The sequence below is a fragment of the Pomacea canaliculata genome, linkage group LG2 (genome assembly GCF_003073045.1).
Source record: "Pomacea canaliculata isolate SZHN2017 linkage group LG2, ASM307304v1, whole genome shotgun sequence".
In the NCBI taxonomy this organism is placed as follows: domain Eukaryota; kingdom Metazoa; phylum Mollusca; class Gastropoda; order Architaenioglossa; family Ampullariidae; genus Pomacea; species Pomacea canaliculata.
The window spans coordinates 1,580,129-1,596,016 of record NC_037591.1 but is presented as its reverse complement, the minus strand read 5'-3'; the positions used below and the strand labels follow the sequence as shown (position 1 = coordinate 1,596,016).

General features: G+C 38.1%; 1 protein-coding gene across 2 annotated transcripts in view; it reads right to left on the bottom strand.

The window, feature by feature from the left end:
* Nucleotides 1-15,888, bottom strand: part of LOC112556540 (5'-3' exoribonuclease 1-like) — a 34,737-nt gene that overhangs the window by 3,777 nt on the left and 15,072 nt on the right. Inside the window, exons 20-34 of one of the 2 annotated variants that reach the window (XM_025225637.1) lie at nucleotides 15,587-15,706; nucleotides 13,888-13,962; nucleotides 13,448-13,535; nucleotides 12,967-13,080; nucleotides 10,951-11,043; nucleotides 10,345-10,595; nucleotides 9,870-9,956; nucleotides 9,587-9,722; nucleotides 8,980-9,036; nucleotides 7,984-8,186; nucleotides 6,763-6,988; nucleotides 5,301-5,429; nucleotides 4,417-5,013; nucleotides 3,890-4,028; nucleotides 445-607 (exon numbers count right to left, since the gene is read on the bottom strand). In XM_025225637.1, the coding sequence (XP_025081422.1) occupies nucleotides 445-607; nucleotides 3,890-4,028; nucleotides 4,417-5,013; nucleotides 5,301-5,429; nucleotides 6,763-6,988; nucleotides 7,984-8,186; nucleotides 8,980-9,036; nucleotides 9,587-9,722; nucleotides 9,870-9,956; nucleotides 10,345-10,595; nucleotides 10,951-11,043; nucleotides 12,967-13,080; nucleotides 13,448-13,535; nucleotides 13,888-13,962; nucleotides 15,587-15,706 (2,478 nt within the window). The remainder of the gene's footprint in view (nucleotides 1-444; nucleotides 608-3,889; nucleotides 4,029-4,416; nucleotides 5,014-5,300; nucleotides 5,430-6,762; nucleotides 6,989-7,983; nucleotides 8,187-8,979; nucleotides 9,037-9,586; nucleotides 9,723-9,869; nucleotides 9,957-10,344; nucleotides 10,596-10,950; nucleotides 11,044-12,966; nucleotides 13,081-13,447; nucleotides 13,536-13,887; nucleotides 13,963-15,586; nucleotides 15,707-15,888) is intronic. The other variant, XM_025225638.1, reaches the window with a different exon arrangement.

Sequence of the window (15,888 nt, the reverse complement as noted above, 5' to 3'; positions counted from 1 at the left end):
CTAAAATAGCCATGTCACACTGTTCATCAAAGGCAGTTCATTACCAGAACTACTTCACACCTCATTCCCCTCTTTTCAATTTGATCAGCTTGACTCCCCTAAGTTCAACAGGATTATAATGTGTGTTCCCTGGTCATTGGTCAATGCTTGTCCAATCAGGAGCACACAGCTGGAATTTAGGTGGCTAAAAATCATATAATCTGATGCAGTAGGAAAAAGAAATAAATGAGAAAGGGGTTACACTATCAACTAAGCATGACACCTTATAATTTACATAACTCCCCCATCTTCCCTATTTGTTCAAGCCTGATAAAGGCTCTCTGCTGCTGGCCTGGGTAAGGCAAATTTGTTCCAATTCTTTAAATGAGCGGTGCATTAAATTACAGATTCCCTGCAGTACAGATCAATCTACATTGTGCTTAATCATGCAAGAAGGCAAATCACCTTGGTCTGTTCTGGCTTGAAGGAGTAGCAAGAAGTGGTGGAGTTGCTAATAATGGCTGCAGAGATGGGGCATGCTGTTGATGTGGATGTTGAGGAATCTCCTGGTGGAGAGGTTTTGCAGGTAGAGCTGCTTCTGATGATTGTGTTGAGGCTTGCTTTGCACCTTAAACAATGGCACAAGGCAACACACAGTTATAATCACTGGTGTGGTGGCATACAAAACACACACACACAGTCACTCACATGGTCTTTCCATGTAGCACAAAACAAAGGATGTCCAGATGTATATTGTTGCTATGCCTTAGACATATAACAAACACTACACTTGTACAGCACAAAGCACTCTGGTTCATGGCTGCCTCCAAAGCACAAAACACTGGCAGTTGAACACATTGGCTGTCATACATACAAAAGGTACAATAATTTATGAAAATAATTACACACACAGAATGCCACATCTATGATGAGATCCCTTTGATGGACTCACTTAAATGTCTGAATCAACATAAAGTTCTTGGGAAAGAATTCAGTGGGTCAGGGCTAGGCCTAATAGTCCATACATCAATTGCATTTTTGATGTTCAGGACTGAACCTCAGCATTTTTCATAAAAAACCCCAATCACTAATATACTCACAAGTATCCACTAAGCTCATTTGACATTCAGGTCAGGGCAGAAGAGAGTGAAATCTGCTCACCACAGTGGTTTGACTGAAGACAGGAACTACAGTCACCTCAGCTGTGATAATGAGAGAGTGAGAGCACCACACAGAAGACCGATGGTTGGCAGGAACCACACAGACACCTCAGCTGTGACAATGAGAGTGAGAGCTCCACACAGTCACCTCAGCTGTGATAGAGAGAGAGAGCCGCACACAGCAGATCAGGAAAAGGAGAGAACCACAGAGGTGCCTCAACTTTGGTGATGAAGACAGAAAGAACTCCACACAGCCATTTGACTAAAGGTAAGAGCCACACAGATGCCTTAATTATGATGAAGGGGAAAGTGAAACTGCACACATCAGCTTGGTTGAAGGGTAAAACCACAGGTGCCTCAACTTTTTTTTTTCTTACTTTATCTGTTCTTGCAAAATCTCTCTTTTTCATTTTTACCTTCTTATTCTGTTTTTTAAATGCCTCTCTCCTTACTTAAAATATGCTTTACATCATTTGTGATGACACTCACACAACTCACTACTATCAGTCTTGCAATCGTAGTTTCATTCCCACATTACATCCCTTGTCTGACAAAGGTGCTCTTTCATAGTTTGATCTTAAGACTATAAATTAAGATCAATTGCTACAGTTGTTCAGATTAGGAAGAACTCACGGAAACTGTGACTGCCTACATCCACTTCTGTATTGTAGAATAAAAACAATGAACAAGCTGTTTGCCAACAATAAACCATGGATTAGCAAAGACCTTCAAACTTGTCACTGCCATTTATCTGGGATGATAGCTTGCCTTGCCGCCAAGTAGCATGCGCTAATTTGAGGTGACATGGGACAGGTAACACATCCGAACAAAGAACTTCAACAGAAAACCTAGCTGGTGAATATTAAATATAAAAAGATGGAGATGAACTTAAAGGGAGTGAATGCATGTAAGGCATAGGTGGAACTAAATGTGATGGATAATGTGACAAGAGATAGGGTGTGCTGGTGGGATCTTTGCTATAGACTTAGATTATTGACAGGAGGCCAGACTAGTATGTCCAGGTCATTCAGCATCTGTTAAAACCAGGCTACCAACTCTTGTCTTATCTAATAATTTTTACAACAAAACAATGTAGGATGAAATCCTATCATTGGCTAGGTAAATCTCATTCAAAAAGAGTAATATCCCTTAACATAGGACTAGAGAGATGTTAGTTTGAAGATTTGAATTTTCCAGATGCACCTTTCTTTTAAAAAATGATGGTTATATGAGTGCATATGCAAAATCAGCTCGTAATTTTTCATCATTTTCATCAAGACTAAAGTTGTTCTTTGTCATCATAAGTAATGTTTATTCATTTCTACATAGTGTGTGACCATTAAAATTCACTGAATATTGGCTAAATATCAAAGTAACAATCGATTGTGCATAAGCCTCTATCAAAATTTTCTTTTTGGAAATATGACCTTATATAATTAATTTCCTTTGGATTAACAAGCAAGTGGAATTTTACAATGGAATAGGGTAGGAACAATTTCAACTTTAAACTTTAATTATTATATTTTTAATTTATATGATTTAAAAAAAATTCAAATTCAGGTGTATCTGGGTATCAGAATCAAAGGTCAAGACCCAGACTCAATGTGCAAAACAAGGTTTATGCCAGATTCGATGTACAGAGAAACCTAGGTTTTCATTGACTTCATTGATTTCGGTTGTAAATTTTTTTTTCTGTGCAAAGTTTGTCTCAGTTTTCATCTGTTGCCTTGGATTTTGTCAGCATGCCCATGTGACCTTGCTGATAATTTTGTGAAAACAAAGGACCACCCGCACCTTCTCCTGCTCTGTGTGGTGTTGTTTCTTTGTGTATCACACTGTGCATCTAGCCAAACAATTCCATCACTTTCCAGTGTTTTTGTGCTTTTTTTTAATGATTGCGGATGTTAATACTATAATTACATGTAAGTGATTACTGCATATACAGTATTTGGCGTAAAATGTACGCAACGCATGTAAGATAAAATCACGTGCAAAAATTTCATCATCCCTGTTAAGTGTTTCCCTTGCTAATAAGTTAATCCTTTCCAATTAGCTTCATCAGGAAACCAAAGAAAATTTCAGCAGCTCTTTACATTTTATTATATTCAATTTTATATTAATTTCTTATTGTTTTTAGTGTCAAACACTATATTTATTCTCTGTAAAGTGTGTTATTGGTATGTATTTTGGAGTTTCTAGAACAAATTAATTGGATTTACATTGATTCAAATGGAAATAATTGCCTCAGTTTTCGTTGGTTTTGGATTTTGCCGATTGTCTTGGAACAGATTATCGACAAAAACCAAGGTTAGTACACGACTGTTCTAGGAAATGTGAATTGCTTTGTTCCTCCCTGTCACCCTATGACATTTTGGTAAACAAAAATGATGCTAGGGAGACAATTTTTGATGGTTAAAGAACAATTATAACCCTTTATCTCCCATGGTCATGTAATTTGGAATAGTCAAAGAAGAAATAAAAACATGATAAATTATGCAGTATTTAAAACTCAACACTATAAAGAAGGAAAAACAATATAAATTTCTTATTTGTTGTATAAGCAGGATGCAAATGGAAATATTAAATAATATACATGGTTTTATGTTTTTGTTATGTCATATAATCAAACCTGCCAGGGAACCTTAAAATAAAAAAAAAGGACTCCAAATATTTTAAATGTTAAAAGAGTAAACAAAAAAAATCCTTAAGAGATAAAAATGTCAAGAAAATGATACAACAACAATTTATACCATCAAAAAGTTCCTGAACTGAGAGCTGTTTTCCATAGGACTTTTTGTTGTTGTCTTCTGCGTGTGAGGACATAGGCACTTCTGTTGTTGTCTCCTTTATGCCAATCTTCAACATTTGTTTCAGTGCAGCACTCTGATCCTATTTAGAAATGCAACACAGAACACACCCATTCACTTAATAAGGCCATTTTTTTTCAAAGACAACATCTGAAGGCATTACCTTTCTGTAAATATACACTATAAACACTCTCCATTGCTTTAAAACATGGGGCTGGAGGGAGAGGGTACCCTAGTTTGGAGAACATAAATACAGTTTGAGGCTTTGTTTAGCACTGAAAAGCTTCCCTGCCCACCCAGCAGATGTCTGCCTGATTTATTAGGAAATCCCAAGATTGTAAAAGGAGGGTTTAGTTTGGTCCTTTGCATGCCACACTCTATGCACAATGAACCACAGTTTACTGAACCTACAGCCATGGGATACAAGGATCAATGTGCTATTACAAGCCGCATTAAATTGACTCTCTCACCACAGCAGCAGGCAGTTCCTGCACTTGGTGTGGCGCAAATTCCCATGGCAATGGTGGTAATGCTGATGATGACTTCTGCACTTGTTGAAATAAAGCTGCCACAGAAGGAGTCTGTCCCTGCATCACATTGACACCACCACTACCAACTGCAGACACAAGGCCTTTCAGCTCAATACAATGGGAATCTGCAGGAACAATGCTGCAGGCACTAGTCTGATCAACCACAGTACAAACTTGTGATTTACTTTCTGTGCCATCAGACAGATCCACCAGGAGGTCTGTTGTGGGATCTGCTGTGGTATTCTTAACAGCGCTAGTTTCTGCCTCTTCCAGCGAGTCTAAAGTTGGCAAAGGGATCTTTCCCAAAGCTTGAGCTGCTGACTGGAGCGACACATTTGAAAGTCCTGTGTTTGGCATTTCCGATTTTGCATTATCTGTCTCTGAATGAGGCTTTGACGACCTTGGGCTTGTGTTTGACATCACTGATTCAGACGAAGAAAACTTGCCTCCAACAGTCTGGGTTTCTCCAGAAGTTCTTGCATTTTGGAGAACCTTCCACATGTTGGCAAACTCATTGTCTTCAACACTGCTCTGCTGCTGAAAAGCAGTGAGAATTTGAAATCTCTGAAAACTTCTGAACAGGTCAAAGTTACCTCAGCACTAATAAGTTTATCAGTTACCTCAAAAACCTGTTAAGTACCACAAGTTTTCTGACAATGAGCAACTTTATTTGTCCCAGTGGGCAATTCGAAAATGGGAAAGTGCTCTAGTCACAAAAGTAAAAGCTGGAAATAAAAATGAGACACAAAAAGGACGCAAACTACACTACCCTTTTTTTAAATAATAACTTCTTAGTTCCTAGTTCCCTAAACTATTCATCCTACCTTGACCACAGGAGGTTTTCCTGTGAGTATCTGAGGAGACTTTACCAGAAGACCTGGTTTCTGTCCACTGACTTTGGGCATGACAAACTGTGGCTGGTTCTGGGATGGGTATCCATTGAATGCTGATCTCTAATAGATGAATTAAGCATTGAGGTCTTTAGCATTCATTCTCCATTGCTACATTTTTCTGGTAAAATATACTTGTTGATGCCATAAATATTAAGTAAATAGCAATTGATCAATACACTTACACCCTGGTAGACAAAAATACTCTTATATTTTTTAAACCAAATTTCTGCAAAAAGTTGCAACAGAGAACAAACAAGAATCTTCTTATGATAAGCATGTGACTTCTGCAAAAGGTCATTAATGAAACAATTGACTGATGTCCCTAGGTAAACTAAGAGACAAGAAGCCCCAGTATTGACTTCCCACCTGACTGACCCCATAATGACCATAATTATTGTCCCAACACCAAAAGTCGGTGTTGCTTGATGTTAACTATCGGCACATATCTCCAAGGAATAAATGAGAAAAAAAAAGGCTTTAAATAATTGATGTAAGAGAAAAAGTTATTTGTGTGTCATTGTGAGATTTTGTTCTCTGAATGCCAAGAAGATTTTGTTTAGTAAGATGGTGGCTGAAAATGTTTGAACAACACATAGCTTAGTTAGTAATATCTGAAGTACACAGCTACTGTCATAGGTAATCAATTTATCTTTTGAGCATGGATTGATTTGATTTTCAGTACTGAGACGATATATACTTACATGGGACAAGACAATCATGGTGAGGTCGATTTGACTTTCAGTGCTGGGACAATGTATACTAACATGGGACAATACAGTCATGATGAGGTCAAGGGGGTGGTAGATACCGTTAGAGCAACATGGTGTCGGACTGAAATTACTAACGACCCAATGAACAAGCAGTTTCTTTCAAAATATACATATTTTACATTATTTCTGCAGAAAGTATAATAAGGGTAAACAGTGGTCCAGAAGCAATCTATTTAAGGTATTTAATACTTTTTCAACATGTAACTTTCGGACTGGGAAAGTAGTCATAATATAGATAGCGTTTATATAATGAAATGCATCTGTGAAAAAAAATTGTGGATCATATCTTGGAGGGGCTTGCAATACAGAAAGTTTTAATAAGAAGGCTTTATTGTACTACACAAGATCTCAAGATTAACATATCATGTCTTACAGAAGACATTAAAAACATATTTTTCAGTAACAAACATTAATACGTGAAATTTAAATAGGTGAAGACTTTAGTTTTGAAAAGCCAATAGCCAAGACAGGATTCCTGGCCAACCACACCTGCATGGACACACCCACACACCTGTATGGGCATACACAGGAGCATTACTGACCCAATCAAAAGGCAGAGATATGAAAGTTAAAGACCACAACTAAACTAAGGACACAAAACCATGCTGTTAACTTCTGTTTACCTGAAGTGAGCTTGCTCTTGCCTGACTCTGTAGCTGCTGCAACCCAGAATAACTTCCTATCTGCTGCTGCTGCTTGTTACCATGGCTACTGAAGAATGCAGGTTTCTGCTGCCAAGCCTGTTGTGCAGGATTCTGTTGGCTGGAGTGTTTATACTTACGATGCTCTCCATAGGTAAGATTTAGCATTGCAATACCTGGGACACGGTAGCCACGATTTTTGGAACATCTGTTAACAAATGCCATAATACATATTTCAATACAAGACCGTGTTAACAGCAATGTTGAAATCAGTATAAAGCAGGCATGTCAGACATGCGGACCAAATACGGCCCTTTGCAAGCACACCTGCGAACTGCACAAAGGACACTGTAGTGATTTGCAAAATCCGTTATATAGGACTTTTCATACCTTCCTGAAAAGTTAAAAAAAATTCAGGAAGTTTGCCACAAGGATTATGGCAATGTTAGGTTCTTTATTAAGTGTGAACAGTTCATGAAATCAACAAACACTTCTCAGAGAACAAGACTGATCAACACCTCTTATCTCTGATGCAAGTCAGAACTGCTAAGACATTTCAGCCAGACATTGTAAAAATTGTCATTAAAACGAGGTGTCAAGCCTCAGGACAAAACACTAAAAATAGTTGTAAATAGTATTCAGTTTGAAATGTGGTAACTTTTGTACAATATATTTGTTGCTATTACATACAAGTCTATGTCGCCGTTTAAACTATTTTGTTACTCTGCATTCATGAATGTGGCTAGCTGCTAAACTATTTGTGTGCACATTGTATGCTTTTTAAGTAATAAGAATATTCTACAATAAATTTTATTAAATGACTTCAATTAGTTGTTGGGTGCAGCCTCATGACAATACAAATGTGACCCACATGACCCTTGGCAGACCTTAAGTTTGACATGCCTGGTATAAAGTATTAGTATAAGGTCCTGAAGGCGATGCTGCACCTATGTTTAGATCTGTGCATGTGCACAACGTAACCTGCACTCCCAATGAGAAGCTTATTTATTCTGTTTGTATTTAATCATATTCTCACTTCCAGAAACAAAGACCTTGTACCCCTAGCAGATAGTGTTATCTTTTTGTAAAATGCTTTGAGCCAGCATTGATGCTGAAGAAAGGTCCTATACAAATCAACAATATTATTATTTTTATTTGCTAAGTACATTAGTGTCTTCCAAGTTTATGCGGATGTCTACAGACCTCAAGGGAAATCCTCCAGCAAACTCCTCATCAAAGACAACGTCACAGCTGATGTCAGACTGTTTGTCTCCCTGATGAATGCCAATGACGGTTCCCCGCAATCCAAATGGCACAGAATATCCCACCTTCACTACCACCACTCGGTCATACAGCTGGTAATTTGTGCCAGGGTCTGGCTCCAAGGAGCCTTGGTTGGGCAAGGGCTGTAGAGAAAAAAATTCTCTTAATAAGCATCAACCGTGCAGATGGATCAAGAAAAATCCTTGTTTTATTTGGAAAATAAATTCTCTCTTATCTTATGAATGTGTCTAGGGACTAAACCAGAAACTGTACATACTCTTGAAGACTTTTGACTTAGGAAAGCATGCATAAATAATAATAATACACTCCTCATTTTGTGAGCTTCTTGTTTTGTACTACTAGGAATTATGACCAGTTCTATGACAAGCGTTTACTGTACAGGAACCTAGGTGCTTTACATACACACAGGTGCATGACCACACAATTTGTTTAGAGTAGGCATCAAATGTACCTTCATACACAAACATGCATGTACACAACACACACATACAGGGGAGGATAGTCAGCCCTATCACATCTAGAGAGAGGGATTTCGGAGTTGACATACAAACCAATAGCAGCTGATTCTCACTGTCATTGTGAGCTGACGTACAATCACCCCTAATGTCAAGAGCTTTAACTACTGTGTCACCAAATGCCCCTAATAACTAAAGCTTTGAAGGGTAGGAAAAGCATTCATCAATGTCGTGCTTTGTTTAATGGAAGGAAAAACAGGCAAAATGATATCAAGAGCCAAAAGATGGGAAGATATGTTAAAAACGTTTAACAAAAATTGTATGTTCTTTTTGTGTGCTGGAAGGAGTATGGTGTTTGTTAGAAGAAGAAAGTGGGGAATGAAGACCAGGTGTGTGGCATGGCATGGATTGGGGCATGGTGCGGTGTAGAGGCACGGTGTGGGGGCCCAATTTTACTCACTCGAAACAATAGGTGTGGCTTCACCAGCATCTTCACTTTCTTCTGCTTTTGCTTCTGCTGTAAATTAAGAAAGTTTAAATAAAAACATACATCAGTTTGAATTCACTCTGGTACTCTGATATACCTGATATATCTCTATATCTTTATATTTGATTGTGTGTGGTGAGCAGAGAGTGAAACAGCTCACATAGCACAGACTTGAACTGGTTTTATACAAAGTCTAAGTACTCTGTCAAATGATATCAGAAAAAGAAACATTACCCATTTCAAAACTGAAGAGAAAATATTAATAATCAGATACAGACTTAATATTTAAGCTTCTTAAAATGGATTTTTTTTTTCATTTTCCAATTTTTGTTGGAAGACTGCACAATCAACAGTTTACACCCACATGTCTCTTGTTTCCTTTTGGGATCATGCTATCAGCAGTTCCATCAGCCCCAAGTGGCAATCAGTCAATGGCCCTCAGATATGGATTTTAGCAGCAGAATAAACCAAACTTGCATGGACAGATAAAGGGAGTATAGTAATCCCTAAATAGGGCTTCAGAGTGTACCATCTGGTGGTGCTCATCCCCCAGAAATGGCTGCATTCTCACTTCCCCTACCTTCAAGCTATCCACAGTTTTCTCAATGATCTGTACTGTTGCTTCCTCCAGAATCTGGGCTCCTGACTTTATCGGCTGCACAGATCGGCAGGGCAATTGCTCAAGGTATTTCAGAACATCCTTCAGACTCTTCTTGCTGCAAGAAAGTACCAAAACATTATCATTATCACCTTGGTATTTCTTAAAAAAAAAAAAAAAAAAAAAGGTAATAGGCAACTTTTTTCATTCCCAGAGAGTGGTGACAATTATTGGAAAAAAGTAGTTGCAAACTTGTATAGCTTACCTTCCTTCTGGGAAGAGCTCTACTTCAGTATACAAATCACTGCTGCCTGTCTGGGATTGGGCAATGTAGTCCCATAACTCAGAAAACCTGATGAAATGAAAGTACCAGATGAAATAAAAGTAAATAAATAGGAGTGCATAAAAAAAAAAAAAAAATCGTTAAATACTGCAGGTCCCACTCTCCAACACACAGAAGTCCCCTATCTACCTATTGTCAATGCATCATACTCAGCCAGGCAACTTTTCAGGCCCGTATCTCATGACATACTGACGGCCATGAGTTGGACTGGTCTTTCTGTGTATGCCACATCTCTACAAAGGATCTTACTGGTGCCAGACAATGTAAGGACTGTTTTAAGACAATGCCCCCTTCTGTCAAAATGTGCATGTATGGTATTTTGAGATGATGTGTCAAGAGCAACAGCTGTTCTCTGTAGTTTTTTTTTTTAAATTGAAGAACTAGTCTGCAAACTTACTCTTCCAAGTATGCACCAACTGTCTCCACAGCCTTCTCAGAATACATCCATCTATCTTCTGTTTTCTTTGTGTACCCTGGAAGTTCTTCACCTCGCTTTGAGAATTTCAGATTGAGACCAATGTTAGCACGTGAGTCCGGGTTGCCACCATCCCCACGTACAGTAAGGATCGTTCCCGTAATGCGAGACAGAAGGTGTGTATTCAGGCCAGATCGCTGGGCTGCAATGTAAGCTGGCATGTACTGTCCTTCCTGGTGGCCAAAAAGAGAGGTGGAAAGACGATGTCAAAGGCAGCATGACAAAGCCTACAAGTGTTTTATGATGCACAATGAACTGCTAAAGAACACAGTGCTGTACAACACCACCAGACCAAGTCTAAAATACTGCAGTGGATGAAAAATGTTTCTATTCTGTTAGAAAATCTAATTTCTTGTAATCAATCAAGGCACTAAGATATACAACAGGCATGTTCACAACAGTAAAAAAATGAAAATGTCACATTTGCACAGAGGTAATACTATGGCCAGGAAACAAACATCCACATCATTTATACTTCCTGATGCTGGTTTTCTGAAATTTCAGATAAGAAAAGATAGCAGTTTGCACCTGGCTTGAATATGCCACTTCACTCATGTCAGGCTCCAGAAACAGTGTGAACAGTACTCGCACTCGACCCTCCTTCATGTCTGTTTCCTGGACCTGAACATTACACCACCAAAAAAAAAAAGATGATCATCACAAAAGAACCTTTATAACTCTGACAGAAAACAGCTGTCTCACCACCAGACATGAAGTAACTGACATGTAATATTAATTCTTTACCTGGTTTCAACTACATATCTGTTCAACACATGCAAACCAATGAAATCATTTCAAAAATATGCTACTAACTGTGCATTTTCATGTTATTTCACATTTTATTTTATCATCATTAAGCACACATGCCAAACTTTTTCTGGCAAACTCAGTAGGAGGGATGATGCTGAGTGCTTTTATTCAGGGGTCTTATAATTCACACATTCACAAAGTTCAAAAGCTATAAATTGTATTGAAACTGATTAAAAAAAATCTTAAAGGACAACATAAGAGCAACATATTTGTCTTTATGATTGGGTTAAGTTCATTTCCAAATAATACTTCCCAAAAAAATGAGTTCATAATTATGTTTAATTTTCAAGATATAAGCCTTCAAACATTGGCATTCTCGCCCGTCACTAAGACAGCAAAAGAAAATTATTTTCCTATACGAGAGCTCGGTTGTAAGTAAGCAGTATTTCTAACAGTGAGCATGGCTCAGTTCAGCAAATCTATGTATGTCTCAATGATTTTTTGCCCCAGAAAATGAAATGGCTGATTTTGGAATACAGCCCTACAGATTTGAACTTTATTTCAAAGCTTTGACTGTAGTTAAAAAAATATAAAGGTCCAAACTAAATTTACTCAGCTAATAAGTTAATCTCCAGATCAAAATCAACAATCATGGTCATTGCAGTCTACGCTGCATTACACTGGTCAACACTGAAATTATTATTGATTTGAAAAGGTCCTAATCTGTAGTATCTCAGTATGCTGAACACGAATATGACCATGAAAAATTTTATTGGCTCTTGCTTAGAAGATATTTGATTTAGGAAGGTAAGCTGGTATTCTGATTTATATATACAGGTCTCTGAACAATGTTAATCCACTGATGTTTGTAGCTATTATCTTTAGGAATTAAAATGAATACCAACTCCACGTGAGTGCCTAAGAGAACATTCAGCAACAGCACATCTTGTTCTGATTTGTTTTCTTTTCTCAGAATGCAATTTTTCCTATTCAAATTCAGCTCATGCAGACGATGCCTTCCTGTTTTCTTGACAAATCCAGGTGTGATTAAAAGAAAAACATTAACATTTCTCATGCCTCTTCATCATAAACTACCACCAAAATATGTTTTTGTGATACTTCATGCTCTATACGCTGGAGCCCCGTGTTTCTAAATACAGCATATTAGCATCACCTAGGTTCCCAAGTATCAGGGTGATGCCAAAAAAGGATCTTTTACATAAACGTAATACAAACTGATTCAAAATTTGCACTGTTACAAATAAATGCCTGAATATGAAACATTGCTGATTGTGAAAAAATATCTTTGATAGTATTTAGTTGACATAAAGACTGCAAGGCACATACAAGGACTTGTAAAACCTGAAAACCCCCAATAAATTTTGCCCATTTTTAGTTCTTCTATATTGTATTGTTTTATTTGGTTTTCATTTGTTTATTTGAAAGATCAGTTTTCATATTACTTTTTAAGATTATCAATAAACAATGGAAAAGAACATTTGCATGTGTTTCAAATGCTTACAATGACTTCCCACTTAAATTGATAGGGCCTTATTGCATGGTGATTTTCAATTTGATACGACAGGACCATAGTAATTTAAAGAAGAATAAAAAGATGATGCACGCAACACTGCAGTTTGTTATGCCCAAAAACACATCCATCAAATGACAAAGTTATTTGCTAAATCCTTGTTCTCAAGATCAACTTTAAATATAGACTACAAAAAAGATCTGTGTTGCCCTCAAAAGCTAACACTTCCATTTTTTTTTGGGGGGGGGGGGAACAGCACTTACCTCTCCCTGAGAACCATAGTTAGGATTACCAAGCATAAAGACTTGTGCACCGGCTGGGAAAAGCTCATCAAGGGTACGGAAATGCATGTCGTCTGGAGCATGGACCAGCACATCCTTAACACATTTTTAAGTGCCATATGTTAGATCTTATAAGTATATAAAATTCTGTAGCAGGCATTGTGCCAAGAAATGACAAAACTAGTTAAATGACAAACTTTATCACCAATTAGTGCTGTTGAGAACATTTCCTATTAAACACTGATGGTTTGTCAAATTTCCCAACCGTTCTTATGATAAGGACAGCTTAGTTCCAACCATTAGTCTATGATTCACAATTAATCAGGCACATTCTCGCCAGTTCTACTCATTTGGAAAAATAATAAATGATAAAAATGATAAATATCCCTCTGACAACAGTACTCCTATGCTGCTCTTAAAATAAAACTGAAAATGCTCTAAGCAGCATTTCCTCTTGACTGACCTTGCAGGTTGCTTGTAGAGCATAAGGCTGTTGATGTGTGCTGAACTGTTTTTCTGCTGTGATTTGTCCATGTGAGGTGTGCACATACCTGACATCAAGAGCAGTTTTATATAGACTGTGCAGAAGGTAATATACTTGGGTCTGATATAGACTGGGCAGGAGGTAACTCTATCCTTGAGACTGATACATCAAGCATCAGGTCATCAGCAGACCAAGAAAGCCTGAGTTACAGGGTCAGGGTTATTCTTCCTGGGGCTGGTAGTGTCCTTGGCTACCGTTACAATCAAACTATGCTGACAGGACCAAGCAGGATAAAAGACAGCATACATTTATAACCTTACAAAAACTAATTTTACATTAGACAAAATTTCCTTTGTAAGAAAATCACCAGGGTAAAGTATGTTACACAAGAATGACAGTAACGCTCATCAACTTCATACCTTCTTCCTGTCATAGTGGATGCAAAGACAAGAACTGTTGTGTTGCCAATCACCACACCAAATCGATCTCGATATCTGTAGACAACAAACAGAGAAAAGACCTTCATTTTACTCTGTGCTCACTTTAACCAGCTTTTGTTAACAAATTACTCCATACTCAAGCTCATAAAGAAAAATTCAAAAGGATGAGGTGACAACAAAATCTTTTCAACAAAATTTAAAAAATAGTCGACCTGCAAAGCCAAAAAAAAATATCAGGAAAGGAGCAACATATTTTTCAGGTTATTTCACCACTTCTTCCAGTCCTCGCTCATATGTCTCAAGCTTCACGTGACTAGTTTTCCATGACCTGGCTATACAAACTCATCATTGTCTTCATCATACGTACATACAGGGTTCCCAGGCAAGGACATTGCAAGGACCTTTTACACAATTGTAAAGATATAGGCGATAGTATCAATGCCTAACTGGTCAACACAAGACCTCGGTCATCAAAGACAGCAATGGCCACCTTCTTACAAAAAGCACTGTTGTACTCAACTGATAGACTGGATATTGCAAAGTCCTGTAGAATTTTCAGATGAAGATGGATGCAAACATGCTCCAAAACAGCCAGGCTAAAACCAGTGACTCTGCAGACCTACTAGTCCTATGGGAAGAGGTCAAAAGAGTAGTAGGGAGTCTGAGCCGAGGAAAGTTGCCTGGCACTGACTACATACCAGTTAAGCTGCTCAACTGTAATGAGGAAGAAGCTATAAAAGCCCCCACTTCCCTCAATGAGTCTAGGAACCCAAAGAGTGGCCCAAATAATTGACACAGTCACTAGTCTAGTCATAACCTTCCCCCCAAAAATAAAAAACAGTAAAAAGCGCAAGATTGACAGTTCAAATGCATATGAAATGGAGACCAGTGCTGAAAAGAGTAAAGTCATGGCCACTGGCGACAGTAAAGAAGATATCTACTTGAACAGTTTGAAGAAGTAAGCAGCTTCAAGTACTTTGGAGCTACACTCTCCAAAGACATCTACATCAAGATTGCAACTGCAACAAAGACGATGATTAGGTTGGATATGGTCTAACGTAGCCATATTATAAGGTTGACTACAAAGTACAATCTGTACAAATCCCTTGTAGTACTGATCCTGCTTTACAAATGTGAAGCATGGACAATGCTTGCCAATAGAGAAGAACCCGGGCATTTGAAAATAAGTATTTGAGGATGCTGCTCTGTACAGAGAACACAAAAGCAATGACTTTGTCCACAGTTGCCACACCCATAGGACACCAGGAATCTCTACTTGCAAGTCAAGCAACGTAAGCTTCTCTGCTTTGGCCATGTAACTCAGCATGATACTTTGCTGAAGACTGTACTTCACAGCACCTTGGAGTGTGGTCAATGCCACAGTGGTCAGAGAAAGACCTGGCTTATAAACATCAAAGACTGGACCTGCTCACTATCATCCTAAATGCGTGTAAGTGGCAGGTCTGGTCAGCTGCCATATCTATTCATGTACACCCCCCAATGACAGGTGCCAGTGAAGGAAAGAATGACTGATTTAATGCTTTATTGTTTCAGATGTACAGATCATAACCGGTTGGTTAGCTGATTGTTGGTACTTAATGCAGTGTCAGCTGCAAATGTCTTATCACAGCCAAAAATACTATTTTGGGCGGTAAAATTTCTTTCTTCGAATACTTGCCTGTCTTTAATGCTGCTTGCCTGCTTGTACAGAATCTCCCTCTCTGACTGGCTAACAATATGGCGCTTCCATTGAACTTCCATCGGACTTCCTTTCTTATGGTGTTCAACTATTTCTATCCTGTTGGTGAAGATATCACACAATTATTCTTATTTTTCTGGAATGGTATGTATGCTTATGTGGTATTCTTGTACAAGCATCACTAAAATTTCCATCTCTATGTCCAAATAGAGAATCACACAAACTAAAATAAATGCCACTAGTGAAACTAGTTGTACACTGAAATTCCAGTCCACTGAAAT